This window comes from Argopecten irradians, chromosome 15 (assembly GCF_041381155.1).
Source record: "Argopecten irradians isolate NY chromosome 15, Ai_NY, whole genome shotgun sequence".
In the NCBI taxonomy this organism is placed as follows: domain Eukaryota; kingdom Metazoa; phylum Mollusca; class Bivalvia; order Pectinida; family Pectinidae; genus Argopecten; species Argopecten irradians.
Genome location: NC_091148.1, coordinates 29051988 through 29078369, shown reverse-complemented (window position 1 = coordinate 29078369; position 26382 = coordinate 29051988). Strand labels below are relative to the sequence as shown.

Below are 26382 nucleotides of genomic sequence, written 5' to 3'. Positions count from 1 at the left end.
ACCAAAATTAATGAAATTTCACGGTTGATTGCGGCGTACAAGAAATCACCTCTTGAAAAACTAATATTTTGCAATTATGAGAAAAATAAAGAAAATTGTGCGTTGATATTTGACACAATGATGTAAAATTGAATTCCAAATCCAACCGTACCAACATTATTATCGTAGCTTGTTTTATTGTCGAGTAATCTGTAATAAACATAAATCCTGGTACGGGGATCGGGTACGGTATCGGGGACGGCGGGATCACCTGCCGCCATTTTCGAATTCATATACACATGTTAAAAACAACACTAACTACAATTGATCGGCACTTTGAAATCGTCAGTTCATTTGTGCCAGGCAAATTAAAATTTGTTTATTATTTAGGTTCAGAACCCTGTTTAGTAGAATCTATTGCATTCAGACCTGTAGGCGCATGCGTGACCACCCTGACGTCTTTCTACGAGCACGGTAAATTTTCGCTATTTTCACAACTTTTTCTGACTGTCTGGCTACCCATAACCATCCCTCGTACTTGCCATACATCACTTCTTTTCTTCAACATATCCTTTCCCTCTTATAGCCTTATACTTCTTCCAAATCAACCATTCCTTATACTCGATTGAACCCCATCTATATCTCCCGCCATCTTGCACATCGTCGCTTGACAACTTCCGGTTTCTATTTCTCTATACAACCCTAGTTGTAAACAACATTACGCATACAGACAACCACATACAGCAAACACAATGAGGATTACATCACTTACACTAGCCATATCACTCCTATCCTATTGGATAACTCACCAAACAGACAAAAAACACTCGACACTTCACAATCTCTCCCCTAGGCCTAGCCAAAACTACGACCACACACAACTTCACTGCTACCTGGCAGCATATCCATCTCTACTTCACAGACTCAAACATAAAACAATTAAACCCAGCTGTACATACATATTCATTCTTCTACTCTCAATATCTGCAGATACAGAACTCAACCCTGGTCCGAGAACCCCACGATACCCCTGTGGTACCTGCAATAAGGCAGTCACGTGGAAATCCAGTGCTATATGTTGCGATTCGTGCAATACCTGGTACCATGTAGACTGCCAAGGAATGAATCCTTCATTCCTCAAATATATGGACCACAGTGGAGTCTCTTGGGATTGCATACAGTGCGGACTACCAAACTTTTCATCTACACTATTTGACAACAACACTAGTATAAATACATCAAATAGATTCTCACAACTAGACACGGATACAGACCTTAACACGCAGAACATCCCCACCAGCCCAGGACCTCCTACAGCATCCTCCTCTCCAATCAAACACAACAAAGATGTCACTAGGAAAAATAAATTCAACCAGCCAATCCGCATAGCAACTATTAACTTCCAATCTATCTCCAACAAAAAACCAGACCTCGAACAAATACTACACTCCTTAAAACCAGACATCATCATAGGCACAGAAACGTGGCTAAACAACACAACATCGTCCTACGAGTACTTCCCGATCCAAGAATACACAGTATATAGGAAAGACCGCAAACAGAATAAAAAGGGACAAAGTCACGGGGGGGTACTAATTGCAGTCACAAACAAATACCGCTCAGAACAAATTCAAGAACTTGACACCGATAACGAATCCATTTTCATCAACATCTCCATGGCAAACTCACATAACCTCACAATAGGATCGTACTACAGACCACCCTCAGACAAAGGACATTCACTTGACCAATTAGAAATCTCCATGAAAAGACTAGGACATAACAACAACACAATTACTTTCATTAGCGGAGATTTCAACTTACCACACATAGATTGGCAAAACAACACAACAATTCCAGGTAAAACAGACACAAAACTTCACCAACAGCTACTTGATATCATAGACGACAACTCTCTCACACAAATGACTACCAACACAACTAGAGGTGACCACATTCTTGACCTAACACTAACAAACCGCCCTTCAATTGTCAACAAGACTGAAACATCACCACCCATAGGGAAAGCTGATCATGACATCATATTCACTGAAATTGACGTGCGACTCAAGAAAATTAGGAAGCAGCCCAGGGACATCCCCCTATACGGTAAAGCTAACTGGGACAATATTAGAAATGACCTGACCCACATCAACACGAAACTGGACGAACCAACAAACCAAACAATAGATGACCTCTGGAACCTTTTTAAGAACACACTTAATGACTCAGTAGATTAAAAACATACCAAAAAAACACATCACATACAAATCTAAACTACCATGGATAACAAAACCCATCCGTCAACTCATGAAGAATTGTAAAAAATTACACGTACAGAACAAAAACAAACAAGACCAAGAGCTCAAACAGAAATACAAAGCATGCAAATCAGAACTACAAAAAACGCACTAGAAATGCATATCTAAACTACATAGAGAAAATGATAAAAGACCTACCAATAGATGAGCAACAACAAGAGTCACCACAAAAAAGAAGAAAATACAACCCCAAAAAATTATTCTCATACATCAAAACAACAAGAAAAGAGAACACAGATATCACAGCACTAAGAAAGGATGGACACCTAATGACAGACACCACTTGTAAGGCAAACATACTAAATGAACAATTTAAATCAGCCTTCACAACAGAACAGGATCACCCCATACCAGATAAAGGACCATCACCACACCCAGTCATGCCTGAAATAAACATAACACAACAAGGAATAGAAACCTCCTCAAAAACATCAACCCACACAAAGCAACAGGACCAGACAATATACACGGCAGACTACTAAAAGAACTTAGGGACATAACAGCACCCATACTTACCAAACTTTTCACTTACTCACTAAATACAGGCACATTACCAACAGATTGGAAACACGCAAACGTTAACCCCATATACAAGAAAGGCGACAGATACAACCCCACTAACTACAGACCCATATCACTCACCTGTATCACATGCAAACTCATGGAACATATCATTACAAGCGCCACAATGTCACATCTGGAGAACAACAACATATTATACAACTTACAACACGGCTTCAGATCATCCAGATCATGCGAGACACAACTTGCTACATTCATACACGACCTCGCAAACAATAATAACAGCAACAAACAGACAGACATTATTATCATGGACTTTGCCAAAGCCTTTGACAAAGTCCCACACAAACGCCTACAATACAAATTAAAATACTACGGCATAACAGGCAACACACACAAATGGATCACAGACTTTCTCTCACAACGCACCCAAACAGTAGTACTTGAGGGAAAACAATCAAATAAAATACAAGTAACTTCAGGAGTCCCTCAAGGAACATGTTTGGGTCCAATTCTGTTTCTCATATACATTAACGATTTCCATCAATACATGCAGTACAGCACACTAAGACTATTCGCAGACGACAGTATTATATACAAAACAATAAACAACAAAGACGACACAATAAAACTACAGAAAGATCTGGACGCAGCAGCACAATGGGAAACAGACTGGCTAATGAAATTTCACCCAGATAAATGCAACATAATCAGTGTTACACCAAAACGCAACAAAATACACCACAACTACACACTCCACAATCACACACTCGAGCAAGTAAACTCAAGCAAATATCTAGGACTAACACTACAAAAAAACCTAAAATGGGACTTGCACATAAATAATATCACCGCAAATGCAAACAGATCACTAGGGTTTTTAAAGCGCAACTTAAAAATTAATTCACCACACATAAAAGCACACGCATACAAAGCACTAGTTCGACCCAAACTGGAATACTGCTCTTCCATATGGGACCCCCACAACACACACCAAATTCAACAGATAGAAAAAACACAACGCAGAGCAGCAAGATATGTTCACAACAAATATCACGACACCAGTTCAGTTACAAACATGATACATCAACTCAACTGGCCAACACTACAGACACGACGGCTACACACAAGATTGATACTTTTCTACAAAATAATACACAATATAGTTGCACCACAGAACCAGACACTCCAATCCACACTGCTTCAGACAAATCTCTGCTACAAAGGACACATACAAATATTCATTTTTCCCACAAACAATAACACAATGGAATCTCCTCCCTGTAGCAGCAGTACAATGCACTACACTCGAGGACTTCAAGGCACATATTTCCAACGTAGCCCTTGAAGCCCTCACAAAATAGTTCTGCACACACCTTTTATCTATATACTAAAAAAAAAAAAAAAAAAAATCACACAAATCTAATCCTTTCACACCCACACCCTGCACCCCTACAGGTCCCCCGTGACATAATCGTCATACTTTGACGGCGTCCCGTACACATAAGAAGAAGAAGATATTTTTTACTTTATGCAACCGCAACCTCATCCTTCAAAAATTTTAATTCAGTATTTCATGGAAATTTCTTGACACAAACAAATGTCATTCAGTCGGGGTGTTTTAGAACATCAACACACAAATGGAAAGTGTTTATATAAAATAATATGGCTTAAAACATTATGAAATTTTGATTTGTTTACAAAAAAATCGGATTTCGATTTTTGTCGTGGAGTGTTTGAACTCCACAAAAAACATCGACAATATGCGAAACATGCCTTGAATTCTTCAATGTAAGCTACAATCCGTGAGCGACTCAGTTTTTTTTTGACAGATTCTCTAGAATTTCGTTATTTGACAATTTCGTGGACCTACCCTCTCAATTTTCCATCACCTTCCGGTGATAACCGCAAACTCTGCGTTACTTCAACCGCAATCTCCAAAGTACGGTTGGACACGGTGTTACAGGCCTAACATATGTTTTGGTTATATTCTCTGATACCAAGGATAATATATTATTACCAAGACATGCTGACAGATTATTTTAGTCTGCAAATGTCCGCGAGCTCTGGATTATATCAGCAGAACAGAAGACAGTTCAGAAGAACAAAAATGATCAATGTATATGTCTGCAAAGACTTCGGATGGACAAAAGAATCAAATAATAGTACATTGTATGACTTTCAAATTGAGCGTTGCTCTACAAATCTTAAGGGAAGTCAAATTATCAAATTACATGAAAAGCTCTTTATGATTCGTCAGTATGAAAATTAAGGCACATACAATTTTAGTAAATATCGACACAGGCAAAATAATGCCTCTATATCCATCTATAAATTATAATTGTAAGATATCCAATTGCTACGGCGGCACAGAAGTGACACGAAAAATATTTTTTTTAATGTAGGACAAAAAAAAAAGATTTTATGTTGGGTGATTTTTTTTCTTTTACATTGACTTTTGCGTTTGCACGCAATACTATTGCGTTCGCATGCAATAATTATATTTATTTCATGTCCGCTCCCAGCCACCGTAGATTACGGTGGCTGGGAGCGGAAATGAAATAAATAAAAATTATTGCATGCGAACGCAATAGTATTGGTGATTATTGCGTGAAACGCAATAATTATTGCGTGTGAACTCAATATTATTTCTTGCGAACGGTATAATTATTGCGTGTGAACGAAATAGTATTGTGTGCGAACGCAATAATTATTGCGTGCGAACGAAATACTATTGCATGCGAACGCAATAATTATTGCGTGTGAACGCAAAAATTATTGCGTGCGAACGCAATAGTATTCGCACGCAATAATTATTTCGTACGCACGCAATAATTATTTCGTTCGCACGCAATATAATAGCGTTCACACGCAATCATTATTGCGTTCGCACGCAATACTATATTGCGTTCACACGCAATAATTATTTCGTACGCACGCAAAAATTATTTCGTTCGCACGCAATACTATTGCGTTCAAACGCAATACTTTTGCGTGTACACGCAAAATTTTTTTTATTTCATGTCCGCTCCCAACCACCGTAGTTTTACAATGCATTTTGATGATTTTGCGAGCGCCAAGGCGCGAGATTTTGATATTTTTGTGGCTCCGGAGGTCTCCCCTTGGAAAAAAATATTACGATTTAAGATGGCTAAGATGTGTTTTACGATGTATTTTTAATTATATTAAAGCGTTCTTAACATGAATTTAAAGTTACCTGTATTTAGAAATGATAATTGTGAATGTCGTTATATCATTATGCAACCCTGCGTGATCTGAACTAGTCCGCTAAAACCTGCCTATATTATTAGGCTTTTTTAATTTTTTTTTTTGCCTAATATATATTAGGCAAAAAAAAAAAAAAAAAAAAAGCCTAATAATATAGGCAGGTTTAGCGGACTAGATCTGAACATACCAGCTTCACAGTGACACCATCGGCATATTGTTGTGTAACTCAAAATAATAATGAATTAATTTGTCTTGTTAAAGATGCTCCACCGCTGATAAATGGTATTTTTTCACTATCAAAAACAGGAGTAGACGATTTAGTATTTTTCTTCAACGTTACAAAAGTTACTTACTTTACACCATTACCACCATTGAAAAGTTTGAGCTTCTAATTTTACTTCAAGTTAAAAATATGAAAAATAATTAATTGCATCCCGAAAAAAAATCCGTGTCACTATATCTTATATGGAAGGAAGTACTGGTTGCGCTTGCACCAAAGGCGAAATAAATTATTTTATATTATTTTTTGTGTTAATTAGACATATATATACATGATTAAACTCCAATTATTGTTCAATATGAAGAATACCATTAATGCTTTGTCGACGGTGGAGCATCTTTCTTTAAGACATATATTGAGTAAACAAATAAATCTTTTTTAGAGACATTTTTTGAAATAGTTTAATCATGTGCATTGAATTTGTACTATTAAAAGTTTGAACATTGTGTCAGAGATTTAAATATAATTATAACTATTTTAAATCTCTGATTATGTGATTGAAAGTTTTAGGAAAATTTTCTAAAATGGAATACGAAAACGTGCAGGAGGACCCTTTTCTCTTTCGGTTGTGCATTTTTAGAACATTTCAGTCGGCGAAAATGGAGGTGGGGGTGTGTGTAGCAAAAACACATGTCCTGTGGAACGGGCGGAGGGGGGGGGGGAGGAGGGGAGTGTCAAAGGCGAAAATGAGGGGGAGGGGGCAAAAAACACATGTCCTGGGGAACGGGCGGGGGAATGGGGCAACCAACCCCCCCCCCCCCCCCACCCCCAACCCCACTTCTTACGCCCCTGGTCCATGATTATTATATAATCTGTGTCGGGAATTTTCGTACCGAAACATTTTCGTACCGGAGACATTTTCGTACCGGGGAATTTTCGTCCGGGTATTTTCGTACCGAAAATTTTTATTTCGTTTTTAGTGTTCCATTTAATTTTATTGATGATTAGTCTTGTCAACAACATTATTTTGATTATTTCAGGCGATTACAAACCTGTTTATATTATTCAGTTTACGAAACTACGTAGTCTCTATGTACATGTGTTGTTAACTTGCTGGCACGTGTCAGTGTCGTTGTAGTAATTACGTTGTCATCTAGAGCCCTTGGGGTTTAATTGGGTGCTTGTTTAATGAATTCCAAGTACATATATAGAACAAAATGAAACTGATGAAAATGTTATCATGATTAGCAGCTAAAGATGGACATGGGTCAATATCTCAATAGCTTGATGTTTTTCTCTTAATCAAATATAATGCACGAAACAGAGACATAAATTTCGGCAAGTAATAAGTCTATTTAGGACAGCATAAAGAATAGTTTCTATGTTTAAATTAAGCAAAATAATAATAAAAGTTTGATCTATTAAACGATTTTGAAGAAAACATGTCACTGTCAAATGTCCTTCCAAAACGTACACGTATGTATCAATTTCTCACATTGAATAATATAATGGTTACTGAGTTATTTCTTCAAATACTTGAACCAATATAGCACACATTAATCAGAAAAATGTTTAAAGAAGTCTATCTAATCTTTACAATGAATACTATTCTTTCTATGCATGTCATTATCGTTACAGTACAGCACTAAAAATTGTTGGAAATGTTTGCCTGTCCTTAGTTATGACAACATGCATAAACCTCAATCATTGCTTACTATTTAAATTTTAACTGTTATTTTTTTATTGTTCAGCACTTTGCCATTTTCATTATATCAATATACATTATACATGTCTATAAATTCGGAAGAACTGGGCCGGTGACACTGCATAAAATGTATTCTTACTTGCATGAATAAAATTATCTGTCAAACGCTGCTTGAAACAATGTATACGCATATTCTTTATTTTTCACTAATCTAGTAGTTTTACTGAAAAACCCCACACAACTCTTAATCAAGTATTAGGGTATATTTACATGCCTAGCTAATGCCTAAATAAAATTGTCCTTTGATATATTTTACAGGGTTTAACAGCTTAATAATTTTGTGTAAAATTTATTATGAAACATCTTCGAGTCTGTTTATGATCTTACAGGGCACTTACACTTTTAATGTATTTGTAAAGTATTTCGTTTTTACAGACATAGGATGTATAGACTTAGGTATCACACAAAATGATCTTCATTAGTAACTGATTGCTTGCACCAATTCTTACTGTAATTTTTGTTTTATCAAAAGTAAATCATATACAATGTAATCAAATACAAATGTATGATAAATATAGTGTACACGTGTAATCATTTTAAAAGCTGATTTTCCCTTTTTTTGGACTGTCTTGTAAAAAGAATAGATCGTCATTTTTAATTAAAGGAGGATGTTAAAGATGCTCCACCGCCGACAGAGCATAAATGATATTAATCACTTGAACAATAATTGGTGTTTAATTGTGTATATATATGTCTAATTAACACGAAAAGTAATATAAAATAATTTATTTTGCCCTTAGTGCATGCGCAATCAGTACTTAATTTCATATAGGATATAGTTTGTCATTTGTCAGCGGTGGAGCATCTTTCAATAAACCAAGGACTTGTAAATCCTTGAATAACCGAAAACCCTATACATAACGAAGATGTATGTATCACAAAATTACTTTCTAGTAACCGGTTGCTTGTGCCAAAGCCTTTCTACTTTTTGTAAAACAGGTCTGTAACCCCTAGAAAGTAACTTTCGAACAGAAGTTCAATAGAGAGACAATGCAGATTGAGAATAAACGGATTGCGTCAATTTACACATTAGAAAAAATATAATTTACTGGCGCATATTTCAACTTGCGAGGTACTGTGAAAAAACAGGATGACCATAGCTATATATAAATTCAACATACATATATATGTAACGATCAAAAACAGTTGATTGTAGAACACAGTTTAATACTGACGTGCTCCCGTGCACGTGGCTGTTCCTTTGATCAATCAGTCAGTCAGGTATAATTGACAGGCACGTGAAGTGTATGACTCCTCCCCCATTGAATATCATTGGCTGGCGAGCTCTCACCACACGTGTCAGTCAATATAATACAGGTGATTGACAAGGCGGTTTCCTCAACCGACCGGTGACTTAGCTACATTTTCTTTAAGACATGTTTCTAAAATAAATGGCATTTTGTATGATTTTTAAATCATGGTTCACCAGAAAATCTACTTGGTTCAGCAGATAATCTACGACTTGAATTTATGTCAAACTAAGTACTGTTAGATACGTCATGTAATATGTTACTACCAAGCACTGACTTGCCGCGATGTCTGAAAAGCTAAATACTGTACGCAAAAGAAATCGTCCATTGTAATTCATAGAGTAACTCAATACATCCACAGCATTAATAACACAACATTATATCATGTAAGTATATCAATAGTTTTGCGGTACGAAATTTCCCCGGTACGAAAATTCTCCGGTACGAAAATTCCCGGTACGAAAATTCTCCGGTACGAAAATTCCCGTATTCATATGTAGGCGCGCGGTTATCGCCCCTGAGAGGAACTCTTATACCTCGTTGATACAGAACTGGAAAAACATGGCACTGCGACTTCCAAGTTTTATTAGGACGTTTGGAACGTTCGGGTAAAATATGCAACCTCTTACTTAACATGAACTATAGCAATTGACATCTTCAAGTTTTAATATGTCTGAAAAATAGGCTGGTACTTAAATTATCTTCCTGTCAAATAATGAATATCTCTCCTTGAAACGAACGGGTGAAGGACATCGCAGAAAGCACGTAACGGATTTAACAGTAGATTTGTTTAGGCTACTAACGGGTAGACTATTTCTACGATGCTTAACTGTAATGACAGACGTCATTGGACGGATTTTAACGCGTCCATCTGTTTTTTCATGAAGATGAAAGTGACAAAATGAGTGATAAATTAGTCAAATGCAAATTATTTAAAAATGCTCCACCGCCGACAGAGCATTAACTAATGGTACCAATCATTTGCATCACAATAATTGGTGTTTATCGTGTATATAAAGGATGAGAAGGATTCGTGTCTGTCTCTTTACACTACTAAACACCACGCGAGACGCTTATGAACCGGGAATAAAAACCGTTTTTCTCAACAAATACTTGTCTTATCGAGTCAAACGAAACGCCAATGTAAAGTAAATTAAATTTCACAACGTTTATAACTTGCTTTAAAGACGGAAGATTTAGAAGAAATGTCTTAAACTATCGTTAAAAAAATACGACCGCTCATGAAATGGCAGCACGCTTAAGAAAGTAAGACGGTAACCCTCGCACCCCCCATGCTACATCAAAGGCTGCGGCGGCGGGATATCAAAGGAAATCAGTCGTCGCCCAACGTCACGGTCAGTGCACAAACACAAAAGCGCCTGCGCTGTCTTTGCCCAAAACTCAGTGTGACTTATCCTTCTCATATACGTCCTTGATAATGTCTAATTAACACAAAAAATAATTAAAGATAACTGATTTTGCTTTCAGTGCATGCGCAATCAGTACTGCCTTCCATATATATAGGACATATTGCCATGGAATTTTTTTGTGATGCAATTAATTATTTTCAATATTTTTATCTTGAAGTAAAATTAGAAGCTCAGACTTTTAAATGGTGGTAATGGTGTAAATTAAGTAACTTTTGTAACTGAAGAAAAATACTAAATCGTCTGATCATGTTTTTGAAAGAAAAAAAAAAAAAACATTTGTCAGCGATGGAGCATCTTTAATAAATTCCACCAAAAAATAATCCGAAATGTTTCTGATTCCATGTGCACAATGATCGACAAATCCATAATTGTTGAAGATTTGTAGTCATGAAATAAAACAGTTGTTACTTTTGAGAAACTGAATCATTTGCTAAAGAACATTTTATTATTCCTTCAGTGTGCGGGCCATGAGCACAGGAGAGGCAGGCTCTGGTGCAGGAAAGGTAACATCAGCATCAGTAGAAATGTAAAGTACTGTCATAGTACTGTGAATTGTGTTGGCTGTGGTGGTTATTGCCTTGTATTTTTTTATCCAGTATTTGTTTTCTGAATTTCCAATATCAAAAGTGCTTATATGATTAACACAGAAGAAAAAGAAATGTATTTCATGAAGTAATCAATATTGCTGACTCTTCTAGAAGTAAATACCTACAGGATTTACAAAATTTGAGAAGGTGGGATAGATTAGAATAATTTATCTTTCTATAGATATTAGCAAAAAAAATTGGCTGTGAGCCGTTGAAGTAAGTTCCCTTTGAAAATGATAGATATAAACATGATAAAAATTTTGTCATTGTGTTAGGATATAAACATACAAAATTTATTGTTACAGGGCGGTGGCACCGGAGGCTCCATCAGGTAAGTCATCAGGATTGATATCGTCCAATATTTTGATTTAGAATAGAATCTGCTCATCATAAAACAATGGGCATGGCACAACTACATTTAAGGTAGCTCCTGACATCACATTTCTATTGTTACATTAACTATAGCTCCCCAAAAACTAATGTTGAAGGGAAAAGAAAATATTTTCCCATAGTTTTGTAGTTTCAATTTGATTTAAACCGATTTTAAATGAAAATTGCCATTCTGACCTTCTATAAACATATTAACAAACATACATCTTTCAGCCCATTCAGATATTCTGTTTATTAAGAAAGAAAAAAACATTCTGGGATGAGTGGCTACCAAGTTTGTTCAAAAGATTGACCTTGACCTTTAGTTATTTTAAGGCAAACACTTACAATAGTGCTATCTGTTTACAGGGATGCCGGTGGCAGTTTTGGCAAGATGGAAGCTGCACATGAAGAGCAGTACATGAGAAAACTGGTAATTATCTTATATAGACTCTCCTAGATTTGTTGTGGCTCTTGGGTCAATCTGATTAAAACACAGATCCTTATAACCACTCCATTCAATATAGGATTCTGACAATATCCCCATAAGGGTTCACGTTCCAAGATGACCTTTATACCACGGCTTGTAATTCAGAGCAAATGCAGTTTCTACACCTTACAACATCAATTGAAAATGTCTTTTCGCCCCAGTATACCTATAAACAATTAGCTTTGTTGTGCACTTCTGGGCCGATGTATGACTGCATACACGAAAATAATTTTGACAGCTTTTTCAAACTATTTCGTCCCCAGTCAAGATTCTGGCAGTGTAAATTTGATTGGCCATTTCAAAAGGTCTCATCTTGACGTGACCCCTAATAAGATGTTCTCAGATCCTCTTATCCAACGTAGTGATACCGGTAATAAAGATCTGTATTTTAATCAGATTGCTCTTGGGCAGATCTTTACCATATAATTATCTCTGTGTTGGCATGACTGCTGTTTTCTTGTAAATAGCCAGAGATATTCAAACATCCGATGAGAGTTGCATATAAAATCTTTTCCCTTTTTTCCCCTGTACAGAGAATGTCATCTAATTCGGTGACATCTGTGAAACAGTGTAAAATTATAAAATAGAAATCCTTGAACTTTTGATATTTCCTGATTGTGACCTACACAACCCAATAAGTGCCCAAGCAATTTGAAAAATGAATTGATGGGTATTGCACCAAATAGTCATAAATCAATATGAAAAAAGAAATCAAATAAGGAAACCTAAGATTTTCCATATTTTCAAACTGCATTTAATTCAATGTCAGTGAAAATGAGGCCACAAAAAAAGAGGAAGGGATGCATATAGGGTTAAATATGTGTAAAGTGATATTATTAGAGTTACTAAGACTGGTTTGACACTGTGTGAACTTTGTATGATTTGTACATAACAACGTATAAGAAAAGTACATATTAGGCAATATGTATGATTTATTACATAACAACGTATAAGAAATACATATATTATAGGCAATTATATGTAGCTTTGATTTATTGACATTGACAGGCCCAGGAACAGTTAAAACACCTGAAGGATCACCACGACGAGAAGGAGATCAGACAACACGAAGTAAGTCTGTTTATACCAGAATTATCATTTATTAATATGTACCACGAACGAAGTAAGTCTGTTTTGAACCACAATTATCATTTATTATCAATATGTACCACAAAGTAAGTCTGTTGTACCACAATTATCATTTATAATCACCGGTTACCACAAAGTAAGTCTGTTATAAAACCACAATTATCATTTATAATCAATATGTATACAGTGATCATCTACTTGCGCATCCCGAGTCCTGGACTCACAGAATTTTAAAAGGACCCATGAAATTTCTGGAATGGGTATCTATAACACTGTGGGACCCATTGTTTTTACAAAAAACATTGAAAAGGACCCACGAAAAATAATTGTAGATTGAACACTGTATTTACCCACAAAGTAAGGTCTGTTATACCACAATTATCATTTATATTCAATATGGTACCACAAAGTAAGTTTGTTATACCACAATTATCAATTATATATTCAATATGTACCACAAAGTAAGTTTGTTATACCACAATTATCATTTATATTCAACCTGTAGTACCACAAAGTAAATGTCTGTTTTATACCACAATTTATCATTTATATTCAATATGTACCACAAAGTAAGTCTGTTATACCACAATTATCATTTATAATCAACTGTTACCACAAAGTAAGTCTGTTATACCACAATTATCATTTATAATCAACCTGTACCACAAAGTAAGTCTGTTATACCACATATTATCATTTTATAATCATCGCTGTTAACCACAAATAAGTCAGTTTATACCCACAATTATCATTTATAATCAACCCACAAAGTAAGATTGTACCACAAAGTAAGTCTGTTAAGTACCACAAGATTATCATTTATAATCAACCTGTACCACAAAGTAAGTTCTGTTATACCACAATTATCATTTATAATCAACCTTGTACACACGAAGTAAGTCTGTTATACCACAATTATCATTTATAATCAACCTGTACCACAAAGTATAGTCTGTATACAGTAAAAAAGGGGGGGGGGGGGGAGGTAATTTAATAAAGGGGGGGGTCTGTTTTTGGTGGGGTTTGGGGGGGGGGGGTGTAGTGGTGATGGTGTTGAATAAGGTAATAGTTGGTTTAGGGGTTTTATTATGGGTGATGGGTGTTGATTAAGGTAATATTTGTTGAGGTGTTAAAATATTGTGATGGGTGTTTATTAAGGTTATATTTGTTGAAGGGGTGTAATATTGGTGATTTGGTTTAGATAAGTTAATAGTTGTTGTAGGGGTATAATATGGTGATGGTGTTGATTAGGGGAATATTTGGTTGGAGGGTTTAATATTTGAGATGTTAGTTGATTAAGTAAATATAAGTTGTATGGTTAAAATTTTTTTTTGTTTTTATTTTTAAACAACCTTGGTTGAGGGTATAATATGTTATGGTTTTTTCAACCGTACCACAAAGTAAGTCTGTTAAAACCACCAGTTATCATTGTATAATCAAACCTGTAACCACAAAGTAAGTCTGTTATTACCACGAATTATCATTTATAATCAACCGGTACCACAAAGTTTAAGTCTGTTAGTACCACAAATAATACATTTAAAATCAACATGTAACCACAAAGTATGTCGTTTATACCACAAATTATCATTTTAATAATCACCTGTACCACGAAGTACGTCTATTATACCACAAGTTATCATTTTATAATCAACCTGTACCACCCAAGTAAGGTCTGTTTATACCCACAATTACACAGACGCATTTATAAGCAACCGGTACCACAAAGTAAGTCTGTTATAACCACAATTATTATTTAAAATAATATTAAACCACAAAGATTCTGTTATACCACAATACTCATTTATAATCAACCCGGTTACCCACCAAAGATAATGTCTGTTATACCAACAATTATCATTTAAATCAAACTGTACCACGAAGTAAGTCGGTAAACCACAGTTTATCATTTTAAATCAACCTGTACCACAAAGGTATTCTGTTTATACAACAATTAATCATTTATAATCACTTGTACCACAAAGTAAGTCTGTTATACCCCAATTAACCATTTATATTCAATATGTTCCACAAAGTAAGTCAGTTATACCAACAATTACATTTATAATCAACATGTACCACAAAGTATCTGTTATACCCAATTATCATTTATAAACAACCTGGTACCACAAAGTAAGTCTGATTTAACCACAATTATAATTTATCAATCAACCTGTACCACTAAAAAGAAAAAGGTACTGTCTGTTTAAACCACATAGTATCATTTAATAATCAACCCTGTACCACAAAGTAAGTCTGTAACCGACAATTATCATTTAAAATTAATATGTACCACAAAGTAAGTCTGTATACCACAATTATCATTTATAATCAACCGGTACCACCAAAGTAAGTCGTGTTATACCACAATTTATCATTTTATAATCAACCTGTAACCACTAAGTAGGACTGTTAAAACACATTATCATTTATAATCACCTGTACCACAAAGTAATGTCTGTTATAGCCACATATTATCTTTATAATTAACTCTGTACCACAAAGTAAGCTTCTGTATATACCACAATTATCAATAAAATTTAATAAGTACCCACAAGTAAGTCTGTTATACCACAATTTATCATTTATAATCAATACGTACCCCAAGTTAAATCTGTCATAACCACAATTAACATTTATAATCAAACACGTACCACAAAGTAAGTCAGTTAAACCACAGTATATTCAATTAAATTATATGTACCACAAAGTAATCCTGTTATACCACATTATCATTTATAATCAATATGTACCAAAAGTAAATCTGTTAAACCACAATTAACAGTTATAATCAACCTGTACCACGAAGTAAGTCTTTAAAAACCACAGTTATCATTTATAATCAATATGTACCCCAACAAAGTAAGCTCTGTTATACCACAATTATCAATATAATCAAGCAATGTACCACAAATAATCTGTTATACCACAAAAATCATTTATAATCAACCTGTACCACAAAGTAAGACTGTTATACCACAATTATTCATTTAAAATTATATGTACCACAAATTAAGTCTGTATACCACAATTATCAATTTTATAATCATATTACCACAAAGTAATCTGTTATACCACAATTATCATTTATAATCATACCGTTACCTACAAAGTAAGTCTGTTTTATACCACAATTAATCCATTTATAATCAACATGTACCACAAAGTATGTCTTGTTAAACCCCAAAATAACATTATATAATCAACCGGTACACGAAAGTAAGTCTGTTATACCACTAATTATCATTTTATAATCAACCTGTACCACAAAGTAAAGTCTGTTATACATAAATTATCATTTATAATTAAGATGTACCACAAAGTAAGTCTGTTATACCACAAAATATCATTTATAATCAACATGTACCACAAAGTAAGTCTTGTTATACCACAATTATCATTTTAATCAACCGATACCACGAAAAAGTCTGTTAAACCACAGTATCATTATAATCCAACCTGTACCACAAAGTATGTCGTTATTCCACAATGATCAATTTAATAATCAATATGTACCACAAAGTAAAATCTGTTATACCACAATTATCATTATAATCAACCGTATACCACAAAGATAATCTGTGTATACCAACAATTATCAATTATAAATCAACAATGAACCACAAGTTAATGTCCTGTTTTATACCCACATTAATCAATTATTAACAACGTACGAACCACAAAGTAAATCTGTTATAACCACAAATTGATCAATTTATAATCAACCGTGGTACCACAAAGAGTAAGTCTGTTTTACCCACAATTAACATTTATAATCAACATGTACCACAAAGTATGTCTGTTATAACACACAATTATCATTTATAATCAACATGAACCACAAAGTAAGTCTGTTATACCACATTATCATTTATAATCAACATTACCACAAAGTAAGTCAGTTATACACAATTATCATTTTTAATCAATATGTACCACAAAGTAAGTCTGTTATATCACCACAATTATCATTTATAATCAATAATGAACCACAAAGTATGTCTGTTATACACAAATTATCATATTATAATCAACCCTGTACCACAGAAGTAAGTCTGAGTAATACCACAATAATCATATTATAATCAACATGAACCACAAAAGTAAGTCTGTTATACCACCAGTTCTCATTTATAATACAACATGTTACCACAAAGTAAGTCTGTTTATAACCACATTATCATTTTAATCAACATGTACCACAAAGTACAGTCTTTATAACCACAATTATCATTTATAATCAACATGATCCACAAAGTAAGTCTGTGTATACACAATTTATCATTTATATTCCAACATGTACCACAAAGTATGTCTGTTTATACCACATTAACATATATAATCAACATGTACCACAAAGTAAAGTCATGTATATACACAATTAACATTATGAATCAACCTGTACCACAAAGTACGACTGTTATACCACAATTATCATTTATAAACAATATGTACCATCAAAGTAAGTCTGTTAACCACAATATCATTTAAATCAACCGTACCATCAAAGTAAGTCTGTTATACCACAATTTATCATATATAATTCAACATGTACCCCACAAAGTAAGTCTGTTATACCACATTTTTCAATTATAATCAACATGTTACCACAAAGTAAGTTCTGTTATAACCACATTATCATTTATAATCCACCGTACCACAAAGTAAGTCTGATATACCATAAACATATCATTTATAATCAACATGTACCAACAACGTAAGTCATGTTGTATACACAACTTATCAATTATATTCAACATGTTACCACAAAGTAAGACCTGTTATACCACGAATTATCATTTATAATCAACAATGTACCACAAAGTAAGTCTGTTTAATACCACAATTATCATTTATAATCAACATGTACACACATAGTAAGTCTGTTATAACCACAATTATCATTTATAATCAATATGTTACCACAAATGTAAGTCTTTTATACCACAATATCATTATAATCAACTATCCACAAAGTAATCAGTTTAATACCACAATTAATCATTATATATTCAACATGTACCACAAAGTAAGTCTGTTATACCACACAAAACATTTATAATCAATATGTACCACAAAGTAAGTCTGTTATACCACAGTTATCCATTTATTAATCAACCGTACCACAAAGTAAGTCTGTTATCACCAAGTTACTCATTAAAAAACCACCCGTTACCACAAACGATCAAGACTGATACAACACATATATCATTTATAATCAACAAGGAACCACAAAGTACTTTCGTTAAAACCACAATTAACATAAATTAACAAAATGATACTCACAAGTCAACATGTTAAACCACAATGTATCATAAAAACAACCTGTACCACAAGTACAGATCTGTATTAGTACCACAAATTATAAATTAATCAATAGTACCCACAAGTAAGTCGTAAAACCACAATTATCATTTATAATCAATCATGTACCACAAAGTACGTCTGGTATACCACAATAGTCATAAATTTCAATATGTACCACAAAGTAAGTCCTTTTATACATCAAGTTATCATTTCTTAATAAGTACCCACAAAGTAAGTCTGTTAAACCACAGATATCATTTATTAAATGTACCACAAGTTAAAATCTGTTATAACACAGGTATCATTTATAATTAACTATGTACCACAAATTAAGTCTGTTAAATCGAACAGTAATCAGGTATCTCTCTAAACAGTATATGTTTCTAATATTCCAGGTATTTAATTTCGCTAATTCAGTGTGCGGAAAGTAACGATTGACCGAGTCTACAGGAAACCTCTTTCTGTTCTATGCAAAAAGGTCTTGATAGTGTAGGACCAGAATGTCTAAGCAATTCTCCAATGCTCATGTAACACTAACCATTAATATTGTATGCCTTAAATTTATTTTTTATAATAAAATAACTAATAGCCTACTAACATTGAATAGACCCAAATAATGCAGTAATTACAATCAGTAAATAAACAATCTTAGTAAAATAACGATGAGGATTGTTTATTTATTTAGGACCAAGTCAATATGCCAATGATAGAAAAATTGTGGTCTAATGGAAAATTAATCTGGGTCTATGCAATTTGAAATAGCTATATATCCTAAATGTCCTATGAGGCTTCATGGATGTACTTTCTCAGACTGCTTATATTATGTGTAAATTATCCGAATTCACTAAATTTATCAAATTCATGATTGAACATATATCATCCTGTCGTATAAAAATGCAAGAGAATAATACGTTGAAAATGAACCCCATCAAGATGTGTAACAATTTGTAAATCCACGATATTTTACACTGTGAAATTGACCCAAACTAAGCAGTAAACGTTGTGTAATGTGACATATGTCTTTAAAACCGGGGTTACTTCTTACCTCTTGTGTTCACTGTTTAGATATGTTTTATAAAGCTCATTGAATATTTTTTTATGGCACGCATTAATTTCGTTTTATGTAGCTACTTGTGTAAGGCACTATTATACATATTGGTTGAGCATTTTAAGTCAGTTTTCTAAGATTGAAACTAACCTATATATATATAGATCCTTAAGTCTTGGCAGATTCTGATTATAATTTTACGTAACAAAAAGTAAATCAAAACTAAAATCAAGTAAATCAAATTCAATAAAATCAAAGTCTTTCTATTCAGTAGCTTAAGCAAAGAAATGATTGACTTTATTCCATATTAGGCTTAACTTTGCTTTGAGGAATAGGTGCCTGATCCATATTCACAATAAAAGTATAGCAAGATTGTCAAGATGTTAAAAAAAAAAAATGGTTCAAAATTTACACATCCAGGTCCATTCTCGATACTCAAGGGGTTCCGATCACTGACAATCTCTACACCCCTGGACTGTCTCATAGTAAAAATGACGGCAGCTCAGTGAAAACATCTGAACCAATCACAGGCCTGCAAGATTTTCTTTGAAGACTGGAAAGAGGACGCTCAACTTCAAAGCCAAACAGTCACCCACAGTTTACTCGCTATACAGCTCATTTTGAATTGTAGATCAAACAACTAAATTAGCTCTTTTGTTCAGCTGTGCCTCCAGTTGGTTTAACTATGAGATAGACCAGGTGGTGTATAGATCGTAATTATAAGTTGATCTGAACCCCTGGTGGTATCAAGTGATGAGTCCATGTCCAATTTTACTGACTCCTTAGTTTCCAATACTGTTAAATTCAGACCTGTTGTTAGAAGCTGTCTTTAGCGAAAAAAAAAATAAAAAAAAATATCCACAAACAAAAATGCCAAGGTTGTGTTAGACAAAACTAATATGTAATGATTAATCAGTTCCATTAGAATGGTCATATGTCTATCTCTATTGCATGAGTAGTCAAAGCAAGCGGCGACAGAAGTAGTACCATCACAAAGGCTGAAGAAAGACGGCTGGACAAGTTATTAGCCTACAGAGATTTAAAGAGGTTACCTGTCCCCTTGAGGTTTAGAATTTATCACCGGCGGGTGAAGGTGGTCCGTTGGTGTGGTGAAAAACCGTAGTGTTTTACGATAGGAACTGTGATGAATGACTGGTAAATTTAAACACACTTTTATAATAAAAGTGTGCATAACCTTGTGTTTATATGGATCATAGCTATCCTGGGGATAATTACACCCGATTAACAATATGTAGTGCTATATTTATTATAAATTCATCAACTTTTTGTTTATACAGTATATTCCCAGTTTCATGGGTAACTAGTTTCAACAATATTCTTTGAAATGGGTAAAGAAAAGAAGCATAAGGGGTCATGGGTAACTAAGAAATGGCAATTGAAAAATAATAATTTAATACTATAAAACCTTATATAGAAGTTATGGCAAGAAGAAACTTAATGCAGTTATCAAAATGGCCTTCTGTTGGCCATGTTGTTTTCTGGTCAGCGATAAAATGAGATCTACAAATGGAACACACCTAATTTGAGATCAGTTGAGTTCTTAATTAATTTGGTTCATCAGTGAGACATTTCTGAGAAATAGCGACAGTACACTTAATAAATAAGTCCAATCACTGCCACAATGGCATTATACAGTTGTTGGCTGGGATTGAAGACAACAGCTGATTTGTTGGACCCAAAGACATTAAACTGTTGCCTGAGGCTGAAGGTAGAGGGCAACAGTTTGTGTCAGGGTCCAACAAATCATCTGTTGATCGAAAACCCAGCCGATAACTGTTTTGTTATACCCATTGACTCAAAACAATGCATTGACGTCACAAATTGTAGGTGTCACTCCTGTCCAACAGCACATTTTAACAGTTCTTTGGACCGCTCGATGGAACAGTTTATTTATTGGCATTTGTATCAATAGAGTTTATATAGAAACTATTTCATAGGGGTATAACAAGAGGCCCAGAGGGCCTGTATCGCTCATCTGGTTTGTAATGCCAAGTAATGTTCTGAATACAGGTTCATTGTTTCTTTTCTGAAGTAATTTTAATATTAACCTCTAAATCCCCTATTGAGCCCCACCACTCCTGCCCCCAGGGGGTCAGAGCCAAAATTTATACAAGTTCTGTTCCCCCTCCCCCAAGGATGTTTATGGCCAAATTTGGTCACAATCCAAGCAAAACTCTATGACAAGTAGCGATTTATAGGATTTACCTCTATTTCCCCTATTGGGCCCCATCCGTCCTGCCCTCAGGGGGCCAGAGCCAAAATTTATACAAGTTCTGTTCCCCCTCCCCCAAGGATGTTTATGGCCAAATTTGGTCACAATCCAAGCAAAACTCTATGACAAGTAGCGATTTATAGGATTTACCTCTATTTCCCCTATTGGGCCCCATCCGTCCTGCCCTCAGGGGGCCAGAGCCAAAATTTATACAAGTTCTGTTCGCCTTCCCCAAAGGATGTTTGTGGTTAAATTTGGTTACAATCCATGCAGAACTCTAGGACTAGTAGCGATTTAAAGGATTTACCTCTATTTCCCCTATTGGGCCGCGCCCCTCCTGCCCCCATGTGGTCGGAGACAAAATTTATACAAGTTCTGTTCCCCCTCCCCCAAGGATGTTTGTGGCCAAATTTGGTTACAATCCATGCAGAACTCTAGGACAAGTAGCGATTTATAGGATTTACCTCTATTTCCCCTATTGGGCCCCGCCTCTCCTGCCCCCGGGGGATCAGAGCCAAAATTTATACAAGTTCTGTTCCCCCTCCCCCAAGCATGTTTGTGGCCAAATTTGGTTACAATCCATGCAGAACTCTAGGACAAGTAGCGATTTATAGGATTTACCTCTATTTCCCCTATTGGAACGCCCCTCCTGCCCCCGGGGGATCAGAGCCAAAATTTATACAAGTTCTGTCCCTCATCCCTAAGGGATGTTTGTGGCCAAATTTACTTACAATCCATGCAGAACTCTAGGACAAGTTGTGATTTATAGGATTTACCTCTATTTCCCCTATTGGGCCCCACCCCTCCTGCTCCCGGGGGGCCAGACAAAATTTATACAAGTTCTGTCCCTCATCCCTAAGGGATGTTTGTAGCCAAATTTACTTACAATCCATGCAGAACTCTAGGACAAGTTGTGATTTATAGGATTTACCTCTATTTCCCCTATTGGGCCCCACCCCTCCTGCTCCCGGGGGGCCAGAGCCAAAATTTATACAAGTTCTGTTCCCCTTCCCCCAAGGATGTTTGTGGCCAAATTTGGTTACAATCCATATAGAACTCTTTGACTAGTAGCAATTTATAGGATTTACCTCTATTTCCCCTATTGGTCCCTGCCCCTCCTGCCCCCGGGGGATCAGAGCCAAAATTTATACAAGTTCTGTTCCCCCTCCCCCAAGGATGTTTGTGGCCAAATTTGGTTACAATCCATGCAGAACTCTAGGACAAGTAGCGATTTATAGGATTTACCTCTATTTCCCCTATTGGGCCCCGCCCCTCCTGCCCCCGGGGGTCAGAGCCAAAATTTATACAAGTTCTGTTCCCCCTCCCCCAAGGATGTTTGTGGCCAAATTAGGTTACAATCCATACAGAACTCTATGACAAGTAGCGATTTAAAGGAAATGTTGACGGACAGATGGACGACGGACGGACGACGGACGCCGCGCCATGACATAAGCTCACCGGCCCTTCGAGGCCAGGTGAGCTAACAATACTGTAGATCACTGCCACATTGGTATTACTATAAACCAACTTGTTTTCAGGTCATGTATTTCGAAGATGGGTTAGAATTTGTGAAAATAAACGCCATGAAAAAGATTGAATCCCTTGTGAGGTAGACCATTTAAACTGAATCACAAAAATGAATCTCTGTGAAAGGTAATGAACCATGAAAACGTGAAATCAGGTCGTCAGGGAAAATGGTTTATAGTATTAGCTTGGTCACCAACATGATTAAGGGCTAACCGACATGATTAAGGGCGTTTTCTCAGATATAATTGATTGTTAGTTTAAAATCCTATCAACAGCCGGATTTATTGATGTTGAATTTCAGAAAAAAGAAATTTAAATATAGAATTTATTTCACTTATTTTGGGAAAATGAGTTATTCAACTTATCGTTCTTGAAAAACCTTATAAATATCACATAATATATAACCATCAATATCTTCTGTTTAACTCCAAAATTCAACAGTGCACACTTAGTATACTATATTCAATATAAATGATAAAACTATTTCTTTGTTCGAGTCGTTCATTCACAGCATCTATGAGTGGCTTTGGCACTTGATTTCTACCATATTGCCAATTACTTATGGGTCAAAATATTAACAATTTTAACTACAGAATTTCTTTTTAATAATCTATAGATATTTGTGATCTGGTTTTCTGGATATACAAGATTCTCAAGGTTTGCTGTCCCAAGAACATAAACAGATTACTGATAAACTGAAACTTGTCTTATAGTCACCTATTATGTCACAAACATGTAGGAAGAACTGTACAGAAATTCCAACATAAAACTCACAGTGGGCAATGAAACAATTTTATTATACACACATTTAATTTGCACATATTGATGAAGTTATATACAGGATGATACAGACCGTTTAGCACCAATAAATTACTCGAGTGTCGTCTACCCTGGAGTGAAATGTACAACATACAAACACAACCTCCCTAGGACATCTCATTGTGTATACTTATGCCATCACCTTATAAGGTATGCAGTGATTGAAAAAAATCTTGTGCTGGGATTAAACCAATCAAATCAAAATTAACATGTGTTCTTGTAACCAATCAGTTTAAAGTTTACATGTATACTTGAATATTACTCTTTTTACTCAACCAATCAGATCCAGGTTTACATGAGCACATCCCGCCAATGGGGAACCAGCTTACATGTGTGTCATTGATTCGTTGATCACTTTAATGTTACACAACATAAAATACATTTTCTTATCCAAAAGAAACTTGGTAAAATAGTTTGCAAAGTAAAATATTAAAACATTAACTTTTAACTTATTAAAATATTGCTATAATTTTGCCTAACATTAAATAAGTGTGCATTTGTACACAATGATATCTATGTTTATAATAAAATAGTTAAATATCACAACCAGTGTTAAGTGTGTAGCAGGAGGTGTCAGTACGACATTGATTGGTGAACAACATGACATAAATATGTAATAAATAACACTCTGTGGCAGTAGACATGCTCTCATATGAGGACATAATTCACAGAAGTAAAATAAACATGTATTTTGAGATTTCCAGTCAATACAGATTAAGTTTTAGTAGGCTTTACTGTACATTGAAATATCACTAATAAAATTAATTTAATCAAGAGAAAAATAAAGATGAATTATCTAAAGCTAATGCCCGCAATGGGATAAACTTCACAGCACACAGCGTTGTAAGTAGAGTAACAAAGACAGGACAATCCCAGCACGATTTGTATCTAAAAGTTATCGTCTTGGCAACTAGTCCTTTATCACCTTAGCAACTAGTCCTTTAACAAGCCCTTGCTCAGATGTGACTCCAGCAGCACTTTCCAACTAGTCATCGCTAAGATAACCAAAGCAATTAGTCGTCTTCCAGGTGACCAAAGCGACTAGTTATTGCCCAGGTGACCGTTTATCGCCCTGGCAACCAGTTACTGGTCATAATTGAGGCGACAATTCTGACTAGTGATACAGTAGTAATGTTACAGACATTATTGCTGCACTGCTATCATACACAGCTATGACATCACAAACGATAGAACACAACGAGGCAGTAACGCGTCTCTATCAACTCTGTCACTACACACAAATGTCTGACAAAACATCCGACCATTAAATGCATTGTCTCAAGCATCAAGCTCATACCATTAATTATATTGCACATGTCTATAATACCAGTAATCACCTATCACACCATCTCACACACATCTGGGGGGTAAACATAGCACTAATGTACTCCATCAGCGTCATACTCACATAGATACAAGGTCAGCATTGTACTCGCACAGATAGGAGGGCATTCAACAGTGGCAGTATGAGCTTCATAACAGAGGTCAGACAAGTGGTCAACTTCAGATCACTGTCGGTCAGAGAAGTGGTCAGCTTCACACCATTGTTGGTCAGAGAAGTGGCCGAACTTAGACCACTATTGGTCTGCAGTCACAAATATAGGAACAGAAATCTCTCTTTACTGTAATCTAACATTCCATTTCTGACAATTGTCGACGCAAGTAACCATCACCTTGGCTGGTACATCAAACATTCAGCCTTCCTTCTTACCAGTAATCTACATCAGAGTACCCTGCCTACACACATTCAGCCTTCCTACCAGTAATCTACATCAGAGTACCCTGCCTACACACATTCAGCCTCCCTTTTTACCAGTAATCTACATCAGATTACCCTGCCTACACACATTCCAGCTTTACAATCAACAAGAATTGCCAACAGGTCACACCAGCAGGGACTGGTCATTCTTACGGGAGATTCAGTTAGTCAACTGGACCAGCGCCAACTATTTACCCCGTCAATTGTAACTGACTTTGACCAGCGCTGACTGTTGACAAGGTTTCATACATGGTAGGTATGGTAACGGTAAGGTATTTACTGAGTCAGTAAAACTCTTGTCACAGTTCAGTTCATCTGCTGAGGCTGTGTGAGCGTTCGCGGTCGTCGTCCTTGTCTTTCGAAGCCTCTCCTTCTGGTTTGACGTGATATTTAGCGAAGACGCGGTGAGTCATAGCCTGTTTTAGGGTTAATCGTTCAG

General features: G+C 35.4%; 2 protein-coding genes across 2 annotated transcripts; both read left to right on the top strand.

The window, feature by feature from the left end:
* Positions 1-412: 412 nt before the first annotated feature.
* LOC138309338 (uncharacterized) lies at positions 413-2705 on the top strand. Its single transcript, XM_069250515.1, has one exon. It carries the CDS (start codon positions 732-734, stop codon positions 2217-2219), a length of 1488 nt encoding a protein of 495 aa, XP_069106616.1. The 5' UTR covers positions 413-731; the 3' UTR covers positions 2220-2705.
* A 7090-nt stretch (positions 2706-9795) lies between these two features.
* On the top strand, positions 9796-26172 carry LOC138308755 (ATPase inhibitor B, mitochondrial-like). Its single transcript, XM_069249778.1, has 6 exons — positions 9796-9893; positions 11173-11218; positions 11608-11633; positions 12041-12104; positions 13170-13284; positions 26039-26172. Exons 1-6 carry the CDS (start codon positions 9847-9849, stop codon positions 26170-26172), a joined length of 432 nt encoding a protein of 143 aa, XP_069105879.1. The 5' UTR covers positions 9796-9846.
* Positions 26173-26382: the final 210 nt, after the last annotated feature.